The sequence below is a fragment of the Ochotona princeps genome, chromosome 1 (assembly GCF_030435755.1).
Source record: "Ochotona princeps isolate mOchPri1 chromosome 1, mOchPri1.hap1, whole genome shotgun sequence".
Lineage (NCBI taxonomy): Eukaryota > Metazoa > Chordata > Mammalia > Lagomorpha > Ochotonidae > Ochotona > Ochotona princeps.
The window spans coordinates 37,512,949-37,529,683 of NC_080832.1; the positions used below are offsets into that span (position 1 = coordinate 37,512,949).

Consider the following 16,735-nt stretch of genomic DNA (forward strand, 5'->3'; position numbering starts at 1 on the left):
CATCTTACAAGGAACACGAACACAAGACTTCCTTCTGACTTGAAAGATCCTCAATACTTTCCTCAAAAGGGCAGCTTGTCTTTGATTACTTCTCTGTTACAGTTACCCACAACTGTAAAGATTCAAAGAAATGGAAGTCAAATTAAGGGCAGTCATATTCTCACACTAGTTCTGGGAGTCCCCAGGGACTTACAGCATGAGGTGCACCGGAAGCATTTTCAACAGAGTCTGAAGAAACACTTGGTTGCCTTCCCCCTTCCAAGTCCTGTGATGGAGACTTAAGCACTGAAACACTAACTAGTAGTAAAAATTGCTTGGTACCTTCATCTTTAGAAGGGACAGAATGCCGAAAAATCTAATCAGAAGATAAAAGATCCCTCCTGCAAGGAAACTAGAAAGTAGGCTGAGAGAGATGTTAAAAAGAAGCCACTGTGCTTAGAACAGTTAAGAACTGACAAACTGGCCTGATGCTATGGCTCAGTGGCTAAATCCTTGCCTTGCAATCACCAGGATCCCATATGGTCGCAGGTTTGTGTCCTGGCTACTCCACTTTCCTTCCAGCTCCCTGCTTGTGGTTTGGGAAAGCAGCAGGGGATGGCCCAAAGCCTTGGGAGCCTGCACCCACGTGGGAGACCCAGAGGAAGCTCTTGGCTCCTGGCTTCAGATAAGCTCAGCTCCGGCCGTTGGGGGACACTTGGGGAGTGAACCAGAGGATAGAAGACCTCTCTATCGCTTCTTTTCTCCATAAATCTGCCTTCCCAATAAAAATAACTAAAATTTTAAAATAAAAATAGGGAAAACATAAAAAGAACTGAGAACCTGGTAGGTAGCACAAGATTTGTCTGGAGTAACAACAACAAAAATAATTTCCACTAACTGATGGAATGAAGAGGGAATTTCCAGGATGACAATGAGAACATTAGTGCTAGAACTTGTTCAATTTCAGATATTTCATCACCATCTTACAAAAATAAAAACTCCAGCACTCAATTAAATGTCTGATAAGTAAATCCTACAGAAAGAAAAAAAATCACACTGAGTGCATAAATTCCTTTATTGGAAATATTGGGATAGCACTGCATTACATATAGTCAGTATCCATTAATGAAAGATTACACATTTCTGATTGGACAATACTGTTTTAAACAGAGAACATAACATCTAGGTATGCTCTCCCGAGTATAGTATCATGGACTAAACTAGATAAGAGTAAACTGTATGCAAAATGACCATTTTTGTTTATTAATAGCATATGGTTGTAAATGGTAAACATGATCATCATGAAACATTCTTGTGGTATTTCACACCAACATATTATAACAAACAGATTAAAGTTAAACTGCCAATAATGTTGTTAATCAAGAGTTCTCAAGAGAATTTGGGTGAATGGTATACCCAGACTACAGATTTAAAATTTGGAAGCATTCATTTAAACTTGCATGGACTGCAAAAGGGAGTAGCATAATTGTTGCTGTGACATGTACTCACTGTAATATTTGTTGGTTCTCTTATAAATAATCTAAAATTGAAGGGTAACCTAAAATAGAAGAAAAATTTAAAGGAAACATTCTAAGAAAATTTTAAATGCAAATACATTAATAGTACTTGTTACTAATTGTTCCTTTCAAATATCAATGGGGAGATAATATATGACAGTCCAGTTTTCAGCTTTGGCTATTATTTGTAATTTTTTTTCCATAAGCAGTCTTTGGCTTTCAGAAAAGTTTGGCAATCAACAATATTGGTTAGATTTTTAACAAGGCTTTATTATAATTTTAATAAAAGTTTTAATGATGAGAAAATTGGGCTGGAATTTAAAACAGATTTTCTTTTTTATTTCAAATTTTGTCACGAATACATTTCATTACATTGCTTTCTTTCAAATAAAAAAAAATCTAAAAACTAAGATAATTGGTCCAAACTGACATTTTTCATTTGATTTTTAAAAAATGCAGAAATTAAAACACCCAATCCCTTTTAAAATAGAGGCCTGCTCATTAATGTAAACTTAGGGAAAGCTGTGCAAAAAATACTACGAAAATAAAGTTTTTGCTATTAACACACATGATTTTTTAAGAAGCCAAACATTGTTTCCAAAGGAGGGTTTGTTCTAATTCTAGGTTAATAAAGGTATACATTTTATAAATATCAACTTACGACTATGAAAAACGGTACATTCTTCTTGACTCAAATATGCTCAGGGCTGAGTAACTAAAAACGTACCTTTTAATGGCTAACTCAAAAGAAGTTCTATAATATGACAAATCAATGAACACGGGTGTTGAATTTTCCAAAGTTCAGTATTATATATTCATATATGGATATATACACACATATGCTGATGGCCTATCACCCTAAATAATCAGGGCAAAGAAAAAGTCAATATAAAACTATATAAATCAAACAGATTTGTTCCCCATACATAGCATAAAATGTATACATTTCTTTATTTCAATATGACATATTAAAAGAAAAATATGCAAATTATAGACAAAGTACTAGAAATAATAAATAAATTAAAAAAACTATTCACCTTAAGTGCTATGTACTTTCAATTTTTTTGAATGTGACAAAACTTTTCCATGGCAAACAATATCTGTACATTTTGGTAATGAAAATTATGTTGATAAATACACAAGGCATGTATATATTTCCAACAGTATCTATTTTTTTTTCACAGTTACCAAAAATAAAAGTTGCATTAACCCATACAACTATAAAGACTCTGATTCCTCACTTTTTGAATTGGAAGCAAGTTGACTATGAAGTCTTTCAACAGTCTGGAATTCAACTTTCCTTCTACAGTGCTTGCCCTCCACACACATTTTTTTCAGAATCTTTCTGCAGGGTGATCATGCTACGAGATGACAGCAGAAAGAATGCATTACGTTGGGAAGGGGCAGCCTGAGCTGGGACGTCGTCTTCCAGCCAGCATTAGGAGGGCAAAGCAAACCCAGGCTTCTGAATGTTGTGTTTAAGGCAGTCTTTCGAGTTGAGAATCTCATTCAAATGTCCATACCTCCAGGTCCTGAACTATGAAGTCTTCCTTTTTAGAAAGAATATCATTATTGAAAGTGCTGCAAGAGTTGCTTCGTCCATGGTATAAATCAGCATCTAGCCACAAACCAAATCGCCCCCTGAAAAGTAAAAAAAAAAAAATCTAAAAACATTTCTATTCTATGTTGAACTTGTAACACCCTCCCTTGTACCAACTTCTTTCCTTTACACCACAGACAAAATTCTAAACTATTTGTAAAACACAGGGTACATCTCCTTTGTTTTCTTCAAACTACATGTCTTTTCTAAAAGACAAGTGGTAGCAGTTGCTCATTTAGGCACATGAACTTTACCTGCAATTCTTTGTCTCAATGTTAAGTCACATGTTTAGCACAGTCTAGCTAAAAGTCATCTGACACTAACTCCATTGTAGTAAAATAACAATAGCAATAACAGGGCCCGGCGTGGTGGCCTAGCGGCTAAAGTCCTCGCCTTGAATGCATCGGGATCCCATATGGGCACTGGTTCTAATCCTGGTGGCTCCACTTCCCATCCAGCTCCCTGCTTGTAGCCCGGAAAAGCAGTTGATGACAGCCCAAAGCCTTGGGACCCTGCACCTGCATAGAAGACCTGGAGGAAGTTCATGGCTCCTGGCTCCAGATTGGCACAGCACTGGCCGTTGCGCTCACTTGGGGAGTGAATCATCGGACAGAAGATCTTCCTCTCTGTCTCTCATCCTCTCTGTATATCTGACTTTGTAATAAAAATTAATCTTTAAAAAATTAGCAATAACAACCACCACCTTACCCTCCACCACCAAGTTCTAAAGAACTTATGTCTCCGTTGATAAAATACGAGTTTTCTCCACTCCACTTAAAGACCTAGGGACAGAAACACAAAACAGAGAACAAACATTTTAACCTGGAGACATTACTGAAGAGTAAATGTAGTGTGAACCTCTATATGGAAGGGAATCACTCAGCTGACTGCAGTAACTCCTCAGTGCCAGAGGTGGCCCACCCTGCAATGCAGTCCCCATGCACTTTCAATTACAGGCCCTGTCTGGGGGCCAAACTGAGCAACATCCAAGGCCTGGTAAGCTGTTCGTGTGTTATAGTCCCAGAGTGCTAACGAGGCTGGCAGGAGTCCAGAAGAGGCTATAGGACAATTGCTGCCTTCATAGTCACCCCCTCCCCAACCCACCTTCCTGGTGACATTGTGACACTGAAAAGCTGGACATCCCCCCATCTCCTACCTTGAAATTAGGGCTAAATGTGTAGAGAAAAGTTTCGCCTGTGCCGTAATAATGGTCACTGAACTTGAAAGGATGAGTAGCATATGCTCCAAAAATCTATCAAAGAAAGAAATGTTATTGACTTTTCAGACCAAGACTTCTTATACAAGGGCTTTCGGAAGTATTTTCAACACAGTCTTGTTCTGCCAGCTCATAATCTGTCTTCTGGCAAAGATTTTTTTACTAAACTAAAGTGCTTAAGTAAATGAAAGAATCAATATAATATCCCCAATTCTAACTGAATCTGAAGTGGCCGACTTTCGCAAGGAAAATCCATCAGACAAAATTCAGAGAACCTGCTTGTTGAAGACCAACGCCTTGGCCCAGCTTTAAAAGAATGCCAAACTCAAACACTGAATCCACTTTTTTTTTCTTTTCAAAAGTGAATACAGACAACAAAGGCAACAGTAAACAAAGAGATGCAGAAGTGAGTGCTTGGGAGAATTAGTTTCATTTCTTATGTTTTATAAGAGAAAAGAAAATTCATTATTTTTTACCACATATATTGGATTCCCTTATAACATCTTCCTTTATAGCATTGTTGTAAGGGAATCCAAAAATTCAAATACTTATTAAAACCTGATCTTTAAAATGATTGATCCACTATATCTTAGCATGTAGTGTGAAAACTTGAAAAAAAAAAAAACAACCTCCCTGACACTAGGTAAGATTTAGATACGTTTAAGTCAATGTTTCCTCCCCCTTTTTGGAAAGAAGATTCTAGTCACCTAAAGACTAGTTGTCAGACTACACACACCCACCACCCCAGCTGCCTACCTTCCTTTTCAGTCCTGGTGCAGTACTGAGGGTTCGAAATAATTATATTCCTTATTAGCTAATATTTCCTGGACATTGTACAAATCATTTGAAACATTTGGTTGGATGAAACTAATGAATTAGGCTAACATGTTAATCTGAAGTATCCAAAATATTCATTGTCTTTTATTCTATTATTTGGAAGCAAACGACAGACAACATCATGTGTATAATGGTATTGTTTGGCATAAAACATGTAAGAATTCAATGTATTTAGCAAAGTCAGGACAAAGAAATGCATAAGAATAAATTACGACAACCAAGAATGATAAAAAAAATAATTAATTAAAGAAAAATTTTAAGTGTATATTTGTTCTTCTTTCTTCCTTTATTTTGTTTTGTAGATATGAGATTACATAAAGTATATAATACATTTATTATGGCCAATTTTTTTGGTTTTCAGTATACACAGATGTGAGTGTGTAAAGCAACATCACATAAAATGGAAAGATGTAACAAGGCAATATAGGAGTATTATTTCTGTACCTCATTGGAATTGAGTATAAATTAGGCATTATTAAATATCTGACAATGGCTCTATTGTCTTCAGAAAGGCCTAGCTATAGTCCCTGTATGAAGGGGTAGGTTGGCCAGTCTAGAAATTTTATCCTAAGCTGGGGAAACTGCTCATTAGCTGTCTCTTCTGATTCTGGTAGACTATACTGTCTACGGGTTAGCCTGTTGCCTTCATGGTTTCCTCTTCATTGTCTGCCAGCAGCACTTTGACGATTTCCTAGGGTGCTCTGAACCTCCTTACACAAATGTGAAAAAGTTAGTTCCTCCGTGTCTTAAGGCTTGCTTCTTGGAAGCCACTGCTGGACAATGGCTTTCTTTCCTTAGAGAAAAAATAATATTTGTGAGCAGGGTGATAGGCAGAGATAGCAGCCTCTGGTCTTGGCTTACCTCCTCTTGGTCTTCCTGTACGTATCTCAAGCCCATCTTGTGTCCTGCACTGTAACAGATCTGGACTGAGGAAGAGATCCTCTTACCCCTAGACTGGCCTAGATGTTGAACCTCTGAAACCCAGACCTTGGGTAGGGGCCAAGAAGTGCTGGGGACCTGCATCTAGACAGCGATACACCACAGCTACCTGGGAGCTGGGGAAGGAGGGAGCCCCATCGTGTTAGACACTCCTGCCTGGAGCGGAGTTGCTGGCAGTCTGAGCTGGGGGTTGGGAAGGGAAAGAAGACTGTGCCTCAGAATATCACTGTCATTACTGAGTTTTATTAGATGTTTTTGAACAAATATTTCTTCACTTGCTATATGCCCTTAGGCCAACTTTCAGACTTTCAGCTGTTGTTTTCAGAACCTCCGTCAGTTATGGTTCTTTCCCTGGGACTGATTCTGCAGAACTTCTAACCGATGCCATTCTTCATGTGTAATATTTTTACACCAGCATTTCATTTTAATTCATTTGCAAGTACATTTACAGGTGTTGTTCTGTCATGTTGCTAAACACAGCAAAGCCTCATTCTTTCCCTAGGGCTAAGTGGGGTGGAGAAAGCAGAGTTAGTGTCCAGGTGTCCTGAAACAATACAAGTGCTCCAGGGTGCATGAATCAGTGAGACTCCACCCGTAACAGTGGAGCCTTCACTTACAGGCCTCTTGCAGGCAGCTGCTGACAGGCAGCTTGGTGAAACTACTTCATCAGACCTGCTCTGTGTGAACAGTTATGCCCACCCCACCAAAGTTGATATCTTGCATCAATAAATAAAACTAATCTACTGTGACGGGCAAGCGTTACGTGGGTGTTCCAAGAAAACCTGGCCATATTACATTCAAGACATAGCATCCAACTTTCCAACTACTCCATCAAATTCACTGTATTTGACACCATTTGTTATTATCCTAACTTTTTATTTTGTTTCTACCCAGTATTCAGTATGAATTGCTATCAAACAAAATGTTATCAATTAGGACACAATAATAGTAACACTAAGAGCAGTTCAATTCCTCCCTGCAAATCTCAAGCTACTGTTGTTTCTGCACAAAGTCACAAAAATCACCATTAAGAAAGACAAGGTCCGACTGGCATTGTGGGTCAATGGGTTAAGTCATTACTGTTGATCCAGCAGCGCGTAGGAGTGCTTTCCAATAAAAAATAATACATTTTAAAAACAAAATCAAATGACTGTTGAATAAAAATCCACTTCAGTATCAGTAAGAAGAAAAGAAGAGCATCCACATCTTTGACTCCTAACAAATCTTATTTTTTATTGGAAAGGTAGATATATGGAAAGAATGAACCATAGGAACCAGATGCTAAGTCAACCATTTGCTGGTTTACTCCCCAATTGGTTGCAATGGCCAGAGGTAAGCTAATTCAAAGCAGGAGCTTCTTCCAGGTCTCCCACATGGGTGTAGGGTCCCAAGGCTTTGGGCCGTCCTCAACTGCTTTCCCAGGCCACAAGCAGAAAGCTGGATGGGAAGTGGGGCCGCCGAGACATGAACTGGTGCCCATATGGGATTCAGTGCATGCAAGGGGAGGATTTAGCCACTAGGCTATTGTGCCAGGCCCAAGAGTTTCTTCTAATTGTAACACAGATCAAATTGAGATGAATGAAGAACACATGTGAATAAGGCTGACTACTGATACAAGAGCTTGGTACGGTAGTAAATGAAAGAAACCTGGACAGATTCATTTCATTCACTGTTATGTGAGGGAAGAGGGAAGAACATAGATTGCAGTAGGGTGGTAACAGCTAGATTTCTCCAGTGGGCTTCTCCAAGAAACCCAACTTGAACAGAAGTGAGAGTCAAGTCAGAAAAGCTGAAACACATCCCCTGCTGTTTTTCAACAGCTGGGCTTTCCAGGCATGGCACACACCATAGCCTTACTGACTGTCCCTCACAACTGTTACCCAGGCAAGGTTTGCAGAAGATGTTAGCCACACAAAGAAAGCTACACTATTGCACCAAAATAGTTTCTGCAACTATATTGAAATTGAAATTTGACTTTTCCAGATTTAGCTTGCCAAATATTATTTTGGTTTCCAAATCTGTGGTAAGCACAGCAAAAATAAATCTTTAAAATGAGACCACATTTGGAAATATGCTCTGTTTTTCCATTTACAAGTGACTGGCCTAAGTAGAGGCAGGATGATATAAAAAAGATTTACTGCAAAATACCTTAACAAAGCTAAAGGAAAAAAACAAAACAAAACAAAAATAGATGAAGGAACTATGGCAGAATCATGCCAACCGTGGCATCTGGATGATGGGACCTCATTGTATTCATTCATTGCATTGGTCTCTCTACTATTGGGTGAACTAGAAAACCACATTTAAAACATTTTTGATGAGTGGAACAGGCCTCACCTGATTATCCATATCTTTGATGACCAACAGGACAGGGCTATCCAGTGATGCTGACTTCCGATACAGAGTCTTCAGGCTGGTTCCGTGTTCTAGTGTACTATAGGCTAGTCTCCAGGGATACCCTTGCACCCTTGCTGGAAGGCGCCGGGCCAGCTGCAGGTCCAAAGCAGGAGATGTAAGCAGACGGGCGACCCACAAATCACTCACCAAGAACAGGCAGAACACAAGTGCCTGTGTTTCAAACTCAAAACCAGACACTTACATACCATTCCCCTTTACTGAGGCAACTATTTGCCACAATACAAGCAGAGAAAATCACAGCTGGACGGCTTTTCCCAGACAGGGAATCTACCCAGAGGATGCTGTACCCAGAAGGGTCTCACACTAGGGTTCACATGCCTCTGTACTTTGAAGATACAGACTGAAGTGGGTAAGAGATATGCACTAGGCACACTCCAACCTGATTTCTACCAAAACGTTCAAACAGGGATGGGTGTTGAAAAAGCTCATGGAAAATGTTCATTATTGTTCAATTCCAACTGCTATGAACTTCTTAAAGTTTGCTCACATTTCTCCAATTGGCTGTACCTTCTTTCTCTCAGATTTATTTATTTGATATACATGGTTAAACACAGAGGAAGAGAGATGTCTTCCATTCACTATTTACTCCCTAAATGGCCACAGTGGCCGAGACTGGGAGAGGTAGAAGCTGTGGAGCAGGGAATCCATCTGGGCCTCTCCCAGCGGGTTCAGGTGCCCCAGTACTCAGGCAATAACCTGCTGCCTTCCCAGGCACACAAACAGGGAGCTGGAGAGGAAATAGAGTCTCCAGGACTCAGACTGGCACTCAAATTGGATGCCCAGTGTTGTGGGCAGTGGCTTAACTGGTTGTGCCACTATGCCAGTCCCTGCAATTATTCTACATTTTCTTAGCTCAGAGATACTTACAGCTGCAGTTTCCTACTGAAGTGAGAGTAAGAGAATAGGTGTTTTTATTTGAATCTGTCTTCAGTGCAACTATGTCTTTCAGTTATATCAAGGATTTTTTTCCTTTTTTTAATTTTTATTTTTGATGATTTTTACATAGTTGATGAGGGTGATTAAAGTCAAGGGCTACAGGAAGGTGGGTGAGATCACATTTCAACTTTCTCTTTCTTTCCTTCTTGTATCTGGGGGAAGAGGGAAGACAAGCAGAGAAGCCACACCCAGCCTCCCAAATGCCTCTGCACCCCAGCATGCAGGGCAGCTACCTGACACCACCCTAGGGTCCCTGAGGTGGGGCATGCTCTGAGGGTCCTGCACATTAGGTTTCAATAGTTCAACAGTTCCAAATTACTGCTGATCTCGCCACTCCAAGCATGATGAAACCTCTCCAGAATCCACTGTATATCAGTATTTATACCAACCAAGTCTGCTATAGATATAAATAACGTGTATTTCTTTAAAAAATACTACTCAAAGAGGCTAATGCAGTATTCAAAATTAGCTCCACTGCAGACATGAACCCCATGTCTGTAAGTGGTTGCTGAAGTTTGTTGGCTTTCCTTGGGCCTTTTCTGACTCATTTTTGAAATTAGGGCTTGGAAACTGGATTGCCTATGGTTTGTGAAATTCTGATTTCTAAGATAACTACTGAGGGAAGTGCAAAGGATTCAAAAGATTCTTTATTAAATATGTAAGTGCATTACAAAGGGCAAGCACTTGGCCTAGTGGGTAAGATGACTACATCTCTTAACAGCAGGCCTGGGGTGGATTCCTGCCTCCAGCTCCTGTTTCCTGCTAATGCAGACCCTGAAAAGCAGTGCTTATAGCTCATATAACTGGGGCCCCCCACCCACATGAGAGACCTGGATTAAACTCCTGGCTCTCAGATATAGCATGGGGGCAGGCATCTGAGAGTGAACCAGTTGATGGGACCTGTGTGTGTGTGTGTGTGTGTGTGTACATGTGCGTGTGTGCATGTATATGTTGGTGTGCAACATAATGTCTCTCAATATAAATGTAGAACTTAGACCTACAAATATTCATAAACACAGAAAGAAATTATGGAGAAACAAGTGCTTTTCACAGTCTAAGTAAAATATACCTGCAATGTCAGTGAAAACCATTAGAACCCTGCGGGAATCACTGCTATAATTCTGGGTCTGTGTTAAGTACATAAGGGCTATGGTAGGACAGGAATAAGAATTTATGGTATGAAAAGACATTTCTATTGGTCCAACAGGAGGATGTTAGAGTCTCACAGCCTAATCCTCCAAGAAGGAGATAAGGAAGGAAGATTGCTGTAACGTTTTTCAATGTTTGTCTTTTGGTTTCCATTTGCAGGAAAACGAAAGAGAGAGAGAGAGAGAGAGAGAGAGAGAGAGAGTTGTTACATATACTGGTTTATTCTCAAAATGGCCACAACAGGCACAGCTGGGCTGGGCCAAATCCAGGAATCTCGACCTCTATTTGGTCTCATACCTGGGTGGTAGGGACCCACGCACTTGAATCATCATCTACTGTCTTTCCAGGTACCCAAGCAGGGAGTTGGATAGAAAGTGGAGTAATAGGGACTTGAATATGGGATGCTCTTGCATGTGAGGTGCCAGAATACCAAGCAGTGTCTTAATCCACCGTGCCACAATGTGTGCCCCTGCTGGCAACTTTTCAGAAACAGAAAAGGGGATGCAGGCCTTGGGAAGGCTGTTGGCATTCCTCGTCGTTCACCTGATTCAAGCTTCACTCCAAGTCAGAAGAACAAGCACAGGCAGGGATGGAAAATACTTTGAAGGCCCAGGGAAACACACCTGTTCTATGTGCATGTTCTCCAGGAGTGCGCTGTGGGGCTGCAGGATGGGCAGCACCTCCTCGTCTGCATCTTCATAGTAGCTACACGTGCTCTTCCTGCGCTTTGCCTCCTCAACGGTGATAATCTGCACAGAGAAAACAACCACAGAGCTTCTTCTAACTGCTAAAAGTCCCTCAGAGAACCCATGCTAAAGGTTCGATAGCAAGAGAAAAACTGAACAAGACTCTAAGGAAGTGACTATTTTTTACCTTCCGCCACCCCAGCTCAGAAAATGTAATTTGTTTTAGTGGCAGGCACAGATAACAGCTCAGGTTGGATCAGGCCAAAGCTAGGAGCTGCCACCCCTCTGGATCCCCTATAGAGGTGGCAGGTCTCAACTACCTGAGCCTTCACCCTCTGTCTCCTAGGGTACACATTAAGAAGCTAGAATCAGGGGCAGAGCCAGGATTCTAACACTGGCACTTATATGGCGTGCAGGCACTCCAAGCAGCATGTTAGCCAGGGCACCAAACACCTGTTCTAGAAACGACTCATTTTTCCAATTTCAGAATGAATGCAGAATTTAAGACACTGCAGCTGAAGCCCTTAATATACAGAACTCCTGAGTACTGCAGTTTTATTTCTGCTGTAGATTGCTCAGTGCTTGAGAACTGTATATAACTCCATAATTAATGGATACCCTATATTTTTCTCCTGCATCTATATTTGAGTTGTCAAGGAAATAATAAGAGATCATTCAGTTAGTAATTCTTCTATAAATAAGAAGTTTGGGGAGATAAGGACAGTTCTTAATCAAGGCTCCTGGCATTTTCTCTCAAGGCTGTACACATAGCAACCAACTCTGACAGAAATAATGAATGATTACAGCTATCAGGAGCAACCACAGGAGCACCATGCAGCTTTACTTTAAATTACAACAAATTATGACTTTATATGTACAAATAAGAGATGATCAAAGTATTCTTCCATCTTTCAAACGGAGAAACATTATGTTGTTCACAATGTTCTTGACTGGTATGAACCATACTCAGGAACCACAAAGTCAGTTTCACCTTAAAATCCATCTTCATGATAACCTAGCTTTAGGGTATAATGTGGTATTTTATTTTCACATATTTGCATGCTTTTAATTCACTTTCATCTACTATGGCCCCTTTCACGATGACTCCTAGATAAGGGCATCCTTTCTTTTTAATACTCTGCCTACCACAAAATCTACGCATACAAGTCAACATGTTATAGCACAAAAATCCAACTTTTGCCTCCTCTACAATTCTAAATGCATCGCTGAAGAAATTATTTTGAAACGGAGGGGAAATACATAACAAAACTACTTCACCAACATTCCTGGGAAGCCAGTACTAATGACTTCTGCATTACAGAGAGAAAACATGCAAGTTGCATCCAGTGCAAACTGTCGGATGATACACCTTGTGAAATACAAAAACTACCACTTGTAGATTTACAGGAAAGGAAATCAGCTGTTACATTTTATTATCTCCTGAAGGAATACATACCACAGAGAAAACATTATCAAAAGAACAGAGAGCCGGTATTTTAAATGTCTGAAACAACACAGAGTGGGAAGACTACATTTACCACAGGTACAAAACTGCAGGGTGAAAACAAACACAGATTTCTAAGTTGAAAGGGAAAGGGCAATCACCACACACCTAGCTGTGCAATGAATCAACACCTGCTGTGGGCGAAATGTCAGCACAATCCCATCTAACTCAAAGGAATTTCAAAACATCTCTGCGTATTCTAAGCCCAGCGTTAGCCCTTAAGGTCACACTCCAACATACCTTCACAAAAGGCTCCTGGTCAGGTCTAGCACAATAGAAAATCTGGATGTCCAATGGCACCCTTCTGCCCCGCATGCTGAGAAGGGAAGGCTTGCTGTCTGATGTGGTTACTTACAGCTACGCTGAGCTACAACTGCTCTCTCAGTATCTAGTTTCCTGCACGGCTGAGTTTCTGTTTTCCTTAGGAGAGGGTTCAACATTTCTACAGGAACACGCCCAAATTAGGATTGAGAACAAACCCACTTCCTGTCAGGCATCTCTGTAATACTGTAAAATGACACTTTCACCTTTACAACGGTGCTTTCCCAACCGTTCAATAAAACCCCATTGTTGTTTTGTTCTCCCTCTTTTTTCTTCTTATGTCTTACTTTCTGTCTGTTGATGAACTTCCTTTAGCTAGCCCTCTCTTTTTAGTTTTTCTCTCCCCCAAGCCCCACTGTTAACTTTAAACCTGCATTTTAGATACAACATGCACTCCACGGCATTAGTCCGAGTCTCCAAGGCAAGATGAAAAGCAGCATTTAAGTGAGGTAAGTTCTTTAAAGAGAACAATGAATTTCACTCCAATGCCATGTCAGATTTGTTGGCTGTGAGCTGAACAAATCAAAAAAATGAGAGAACATCTGGTTTCTATGATGTAATTTTACGTAACAGCTGGCAGAGTAACACTGAGCCTTTTACACTGTATGATTGGTCTTCATGAGGGTAAGCATGGTGATTCTCTTCTCCTCAAATAAAATGTCACAGGGTTGGAAAGATGGCCATTGCATTGGTTTTCGGTGATCTTTCTCTGACTCTCCCGGGATCTGAAGTAGCTATTGGTCTCAGAGGCTATGAAGGGACTCAGGGACCTACTGCACAGCTCATTCTGGGAGGCCAGTCAAAAAGAGGACTCCCTGGCCAATCAGTGATGACCCCTGGTCAGCTGAAACCGGCTCAAGACCCTGGAGCCTAATCCTTGGGATTCTGTGCCAATGAAAGCATTTTTTTTTAGTCCCTGGCACTTCAGAAAAGTTAGCATTTAAAAAAATTCACTATATTTTGGTTAATTTATTTTTGAGAGAGAGAGGGGGGGGGAAAGTTCCCTCCCATCTGCTGGGTCCCTCCTCAAATGCTCACAATAGCTAGGGCTGGACCAGGCTGATGAAAGCCAGGAACTCAGTGTTGGTCTCTCGTGTGGGTGTCAGGGACACAAACATTGGACATCGCCTGCTGCCTCCCAGACTGCCCATCAGTGGGAAGCTAGAATCAGAAGTGGACCTTGACTCAGACCCAGGGACTGTGATATGGGATCAAGCACATCATAAGTAGCAACTCCACTGCTGTGTCAAGTACTTGCCTCCGTTTTTTTTTTTTCTTTTGTAATTTGAGAGAAAAGAGACTGACAGATAGCTACCATCTGCTGGTTCACTCCCCAAAATGATGCAATAGCCAGCAGGGCTACAGTTTTGTATCAAAATCAGGTACACTGGTGTGAGATCCATGCATCTTTATTGGAGAAATACTTGCTCCTCCTAAAAAATAACTTTATTTTTTTATTCAGGACTGCTTTTTTTTTTAAATTTTAGTTATTTGGAACGTAGAGTTGGAAAAGCAAGAAAAAGAGAAAGAGAATCCTTCATCTCCTGGTAGACTCCCCAAAAGGTTACAATGGCCAAGGCTGGGGCAGACTGAACTCAGAAGCCAGGAGCTTCTTCCAGATCTCTCACATGGGAGCAGGATCACAAGTGGAGCAGCTAGGACTCCAACTGGTACCTGTATTGGATACAGGTAACACAGGCTATGGCTTTACCTGTTAAGCCACAGTGCCAGTCCCAGGGCTTCCTATCTGATCGTGAGAGCCTAGTGCTTTGCCAGGCACAAAGAAGTTAAGCAGTCCACAGTCTCCACTAAGTGTGAAGAGACAGTATAGAAACTTAAATGATTTTCCTCATGGTATACAAATGCTGAAGTTCTTGTAAACACTCAGACGAGGCTGGAACTATCTGTGGAGCTTTGAGTTGGGTTACTGATAAGGTGCTTCAGTTTGAGAGCTAAGGGTGGAGTTTGGAGGATGGCCAGATACAGAGAGGAGTTCTAGGGTTTCTAGGGCTGCAGAAGGGGGAGCAAGGAACACAATCGAGATAAATGGGGCTAGGGAGGGAGCAAGAGAAGAGAGAATGAGGAAGTTTGATGTCCTGAAAGTGTTTAGAATTTATCCTTTGGTCTGTGTTTCTAAAACATGGCTATTCTTCAGAATCACCTGGGAGCTATGCAAAATGTAGATTCTGTAATTCCTCCTCCAGACCTACTCAATCAAAGTCATTAGTGGTAAGGAATGAAGTTGACATCTACATGGGAGACTGGGATGCAGTTCCTGGTTCCTGGCTTTGGCCTGGCCCAGCCTGAGTGGTTATGGCACCTAGGGAATGAACCAGCAGATGGAGTGAGTGAGTGACTGTGTGTGTGTGTGTGTGCATGTGTATTTACTGTCCCTTTTAAATCCCTGAGTGATTTTTCTAGTGAAATGTTGTTCAGATATATGTACTGCTAAAGGCAAAGGGAAGGTTGGGGGAGAGGAGGACGGCTGAAGGTTTTTAGCCTGGGAGTATATGAGATCACTTGTGTATTTAAGGGACACCTTAAACAGAGAGCAAATTACCAATATAAGACCTAATGATGTAAAGGAGGAAAAGGAAATCATTAAACAGTACTGGGGAAAAAAGTTCACTATTCAATATGTCATCTGCCTCTACCATGTTTTGGGGGGCACAGGTCCTCCTCCTCTAACCACAGAGCAGGAGAAATGCTGTGACAAGATACTGGCTTCAAGATAATGCTAACAGCCTGCTACTGCATTGGAGGGAGCTGGGCCACCATTCTTCCTCTGGTTGTATTATTGGATTCTGTCTGCTGTTGTGGAGAGAAAGCAGAGATAAGGCTGCTTGACAGTACAATCAACTGACTCTAGGCAACTTTTCCTTGTATGTGTCACAGGTATTGGTGAGGTCACTAGGAGCTGAGAACACGACAATCACTTGTTTTCTCCTTTGCCATCTCCCTGCTTCCTCTTACTCTACTTCAGTTTTGGAAACTTGTCCCAAAGACATACTTACTCAACAGTATGTCCCCATACTCCCTTGTCTCAGATCCAGAAGTAGACCTTTCTCCCTTTGCCTGTCTCATTACCTCCTTCTCCTCTGGTGTTGGTACATGTCACCTCCTCTCCTACTTGGACACGTGAGGGCCTGATAGTCCAGTCTGATTAGTGGAACAGAGTGAAATAGGCATTAAGAGGTCTGCTTTAGCTCAAGGTATTCGGGCCTAATCAAGAACGGATGAAGGTGCTTATTGATCTGTAGCTTCTTTCTGGAATTTGGTCTATCCAGGGTTGAAAGCCTATAATCTAAGAATAAACATACACACACACACACACACACACACACACACACACTTCTTCCAACTGCTTCCTTTGTACCCATATATTTTGGAGGCCTCTGGGCAGGGATGCTAGAGGAAGGCAAAACTTGTTATTCCTGTATCCATTGGCTAAATCATCTTTACCTCTTGGAGACTTTCAGCATGGCCCATGGGGGCATCTTTGAGCTCCAAAGTAGCAGCTTAGGATAAAAGTGATATGTGACAGGGGCAGATGTGGGATCAGTAGTGTAAGCCTTGATAGCTGATTAGCTTAACTAAGGAAGATACAGTGAAGACAGTGAAACTAATTAGGCA

At 41.1% G+C, this 16,735-nt stretch overlaps 1 protein-coding gene across 6 annotated transcripts in view; it reads right to left on the reverse strand.

Annotated features, from left to right (window-relative positions):
• Positions 1-1,035: 1,035 nt before the first annotated feature.
• Positions 1,036-16,735, reverse strand: part of NCOA7 (nuclear receptor coactivator 7) — a 161,951-nt gene continuing 146,251 nt past the window's right edge. For 5 of the 6 annotated variants that reach the window (XM_004587221.3, XM_058678105.1, XM_004587222.3 and 2 more), the window contains exons 12-16: positions 11,215-11,340; positions 8,426-8,578; positions 4,253-4,348; positions 3,805-3,878; positions 1,036-3,137 (exon numbers count right to left, since the gene is read on the reverse strand). In XM_004587221.3, coding sequence (XP_004587278.2) covers positions 3,002-3,137; positions 3,805-3,878; positions 4,253-4,348; positions 8,426-8,578; positions 11,215-11,340 — 585 coding nt within the window. In that variant the 3' untranslated portion in view covers positions 1,036-3,001. Of the gene's footprint in view, positions 3,138-3,804; positions 3,879-4,252; positions 4,349-8,425; positions 8,579-11,214; positions 11,341-13,021; positions 13,118-16,735 lie in introns of those variants that run through there. The other variant, XM_058678239.1, reaches the window with a different exon arrangement.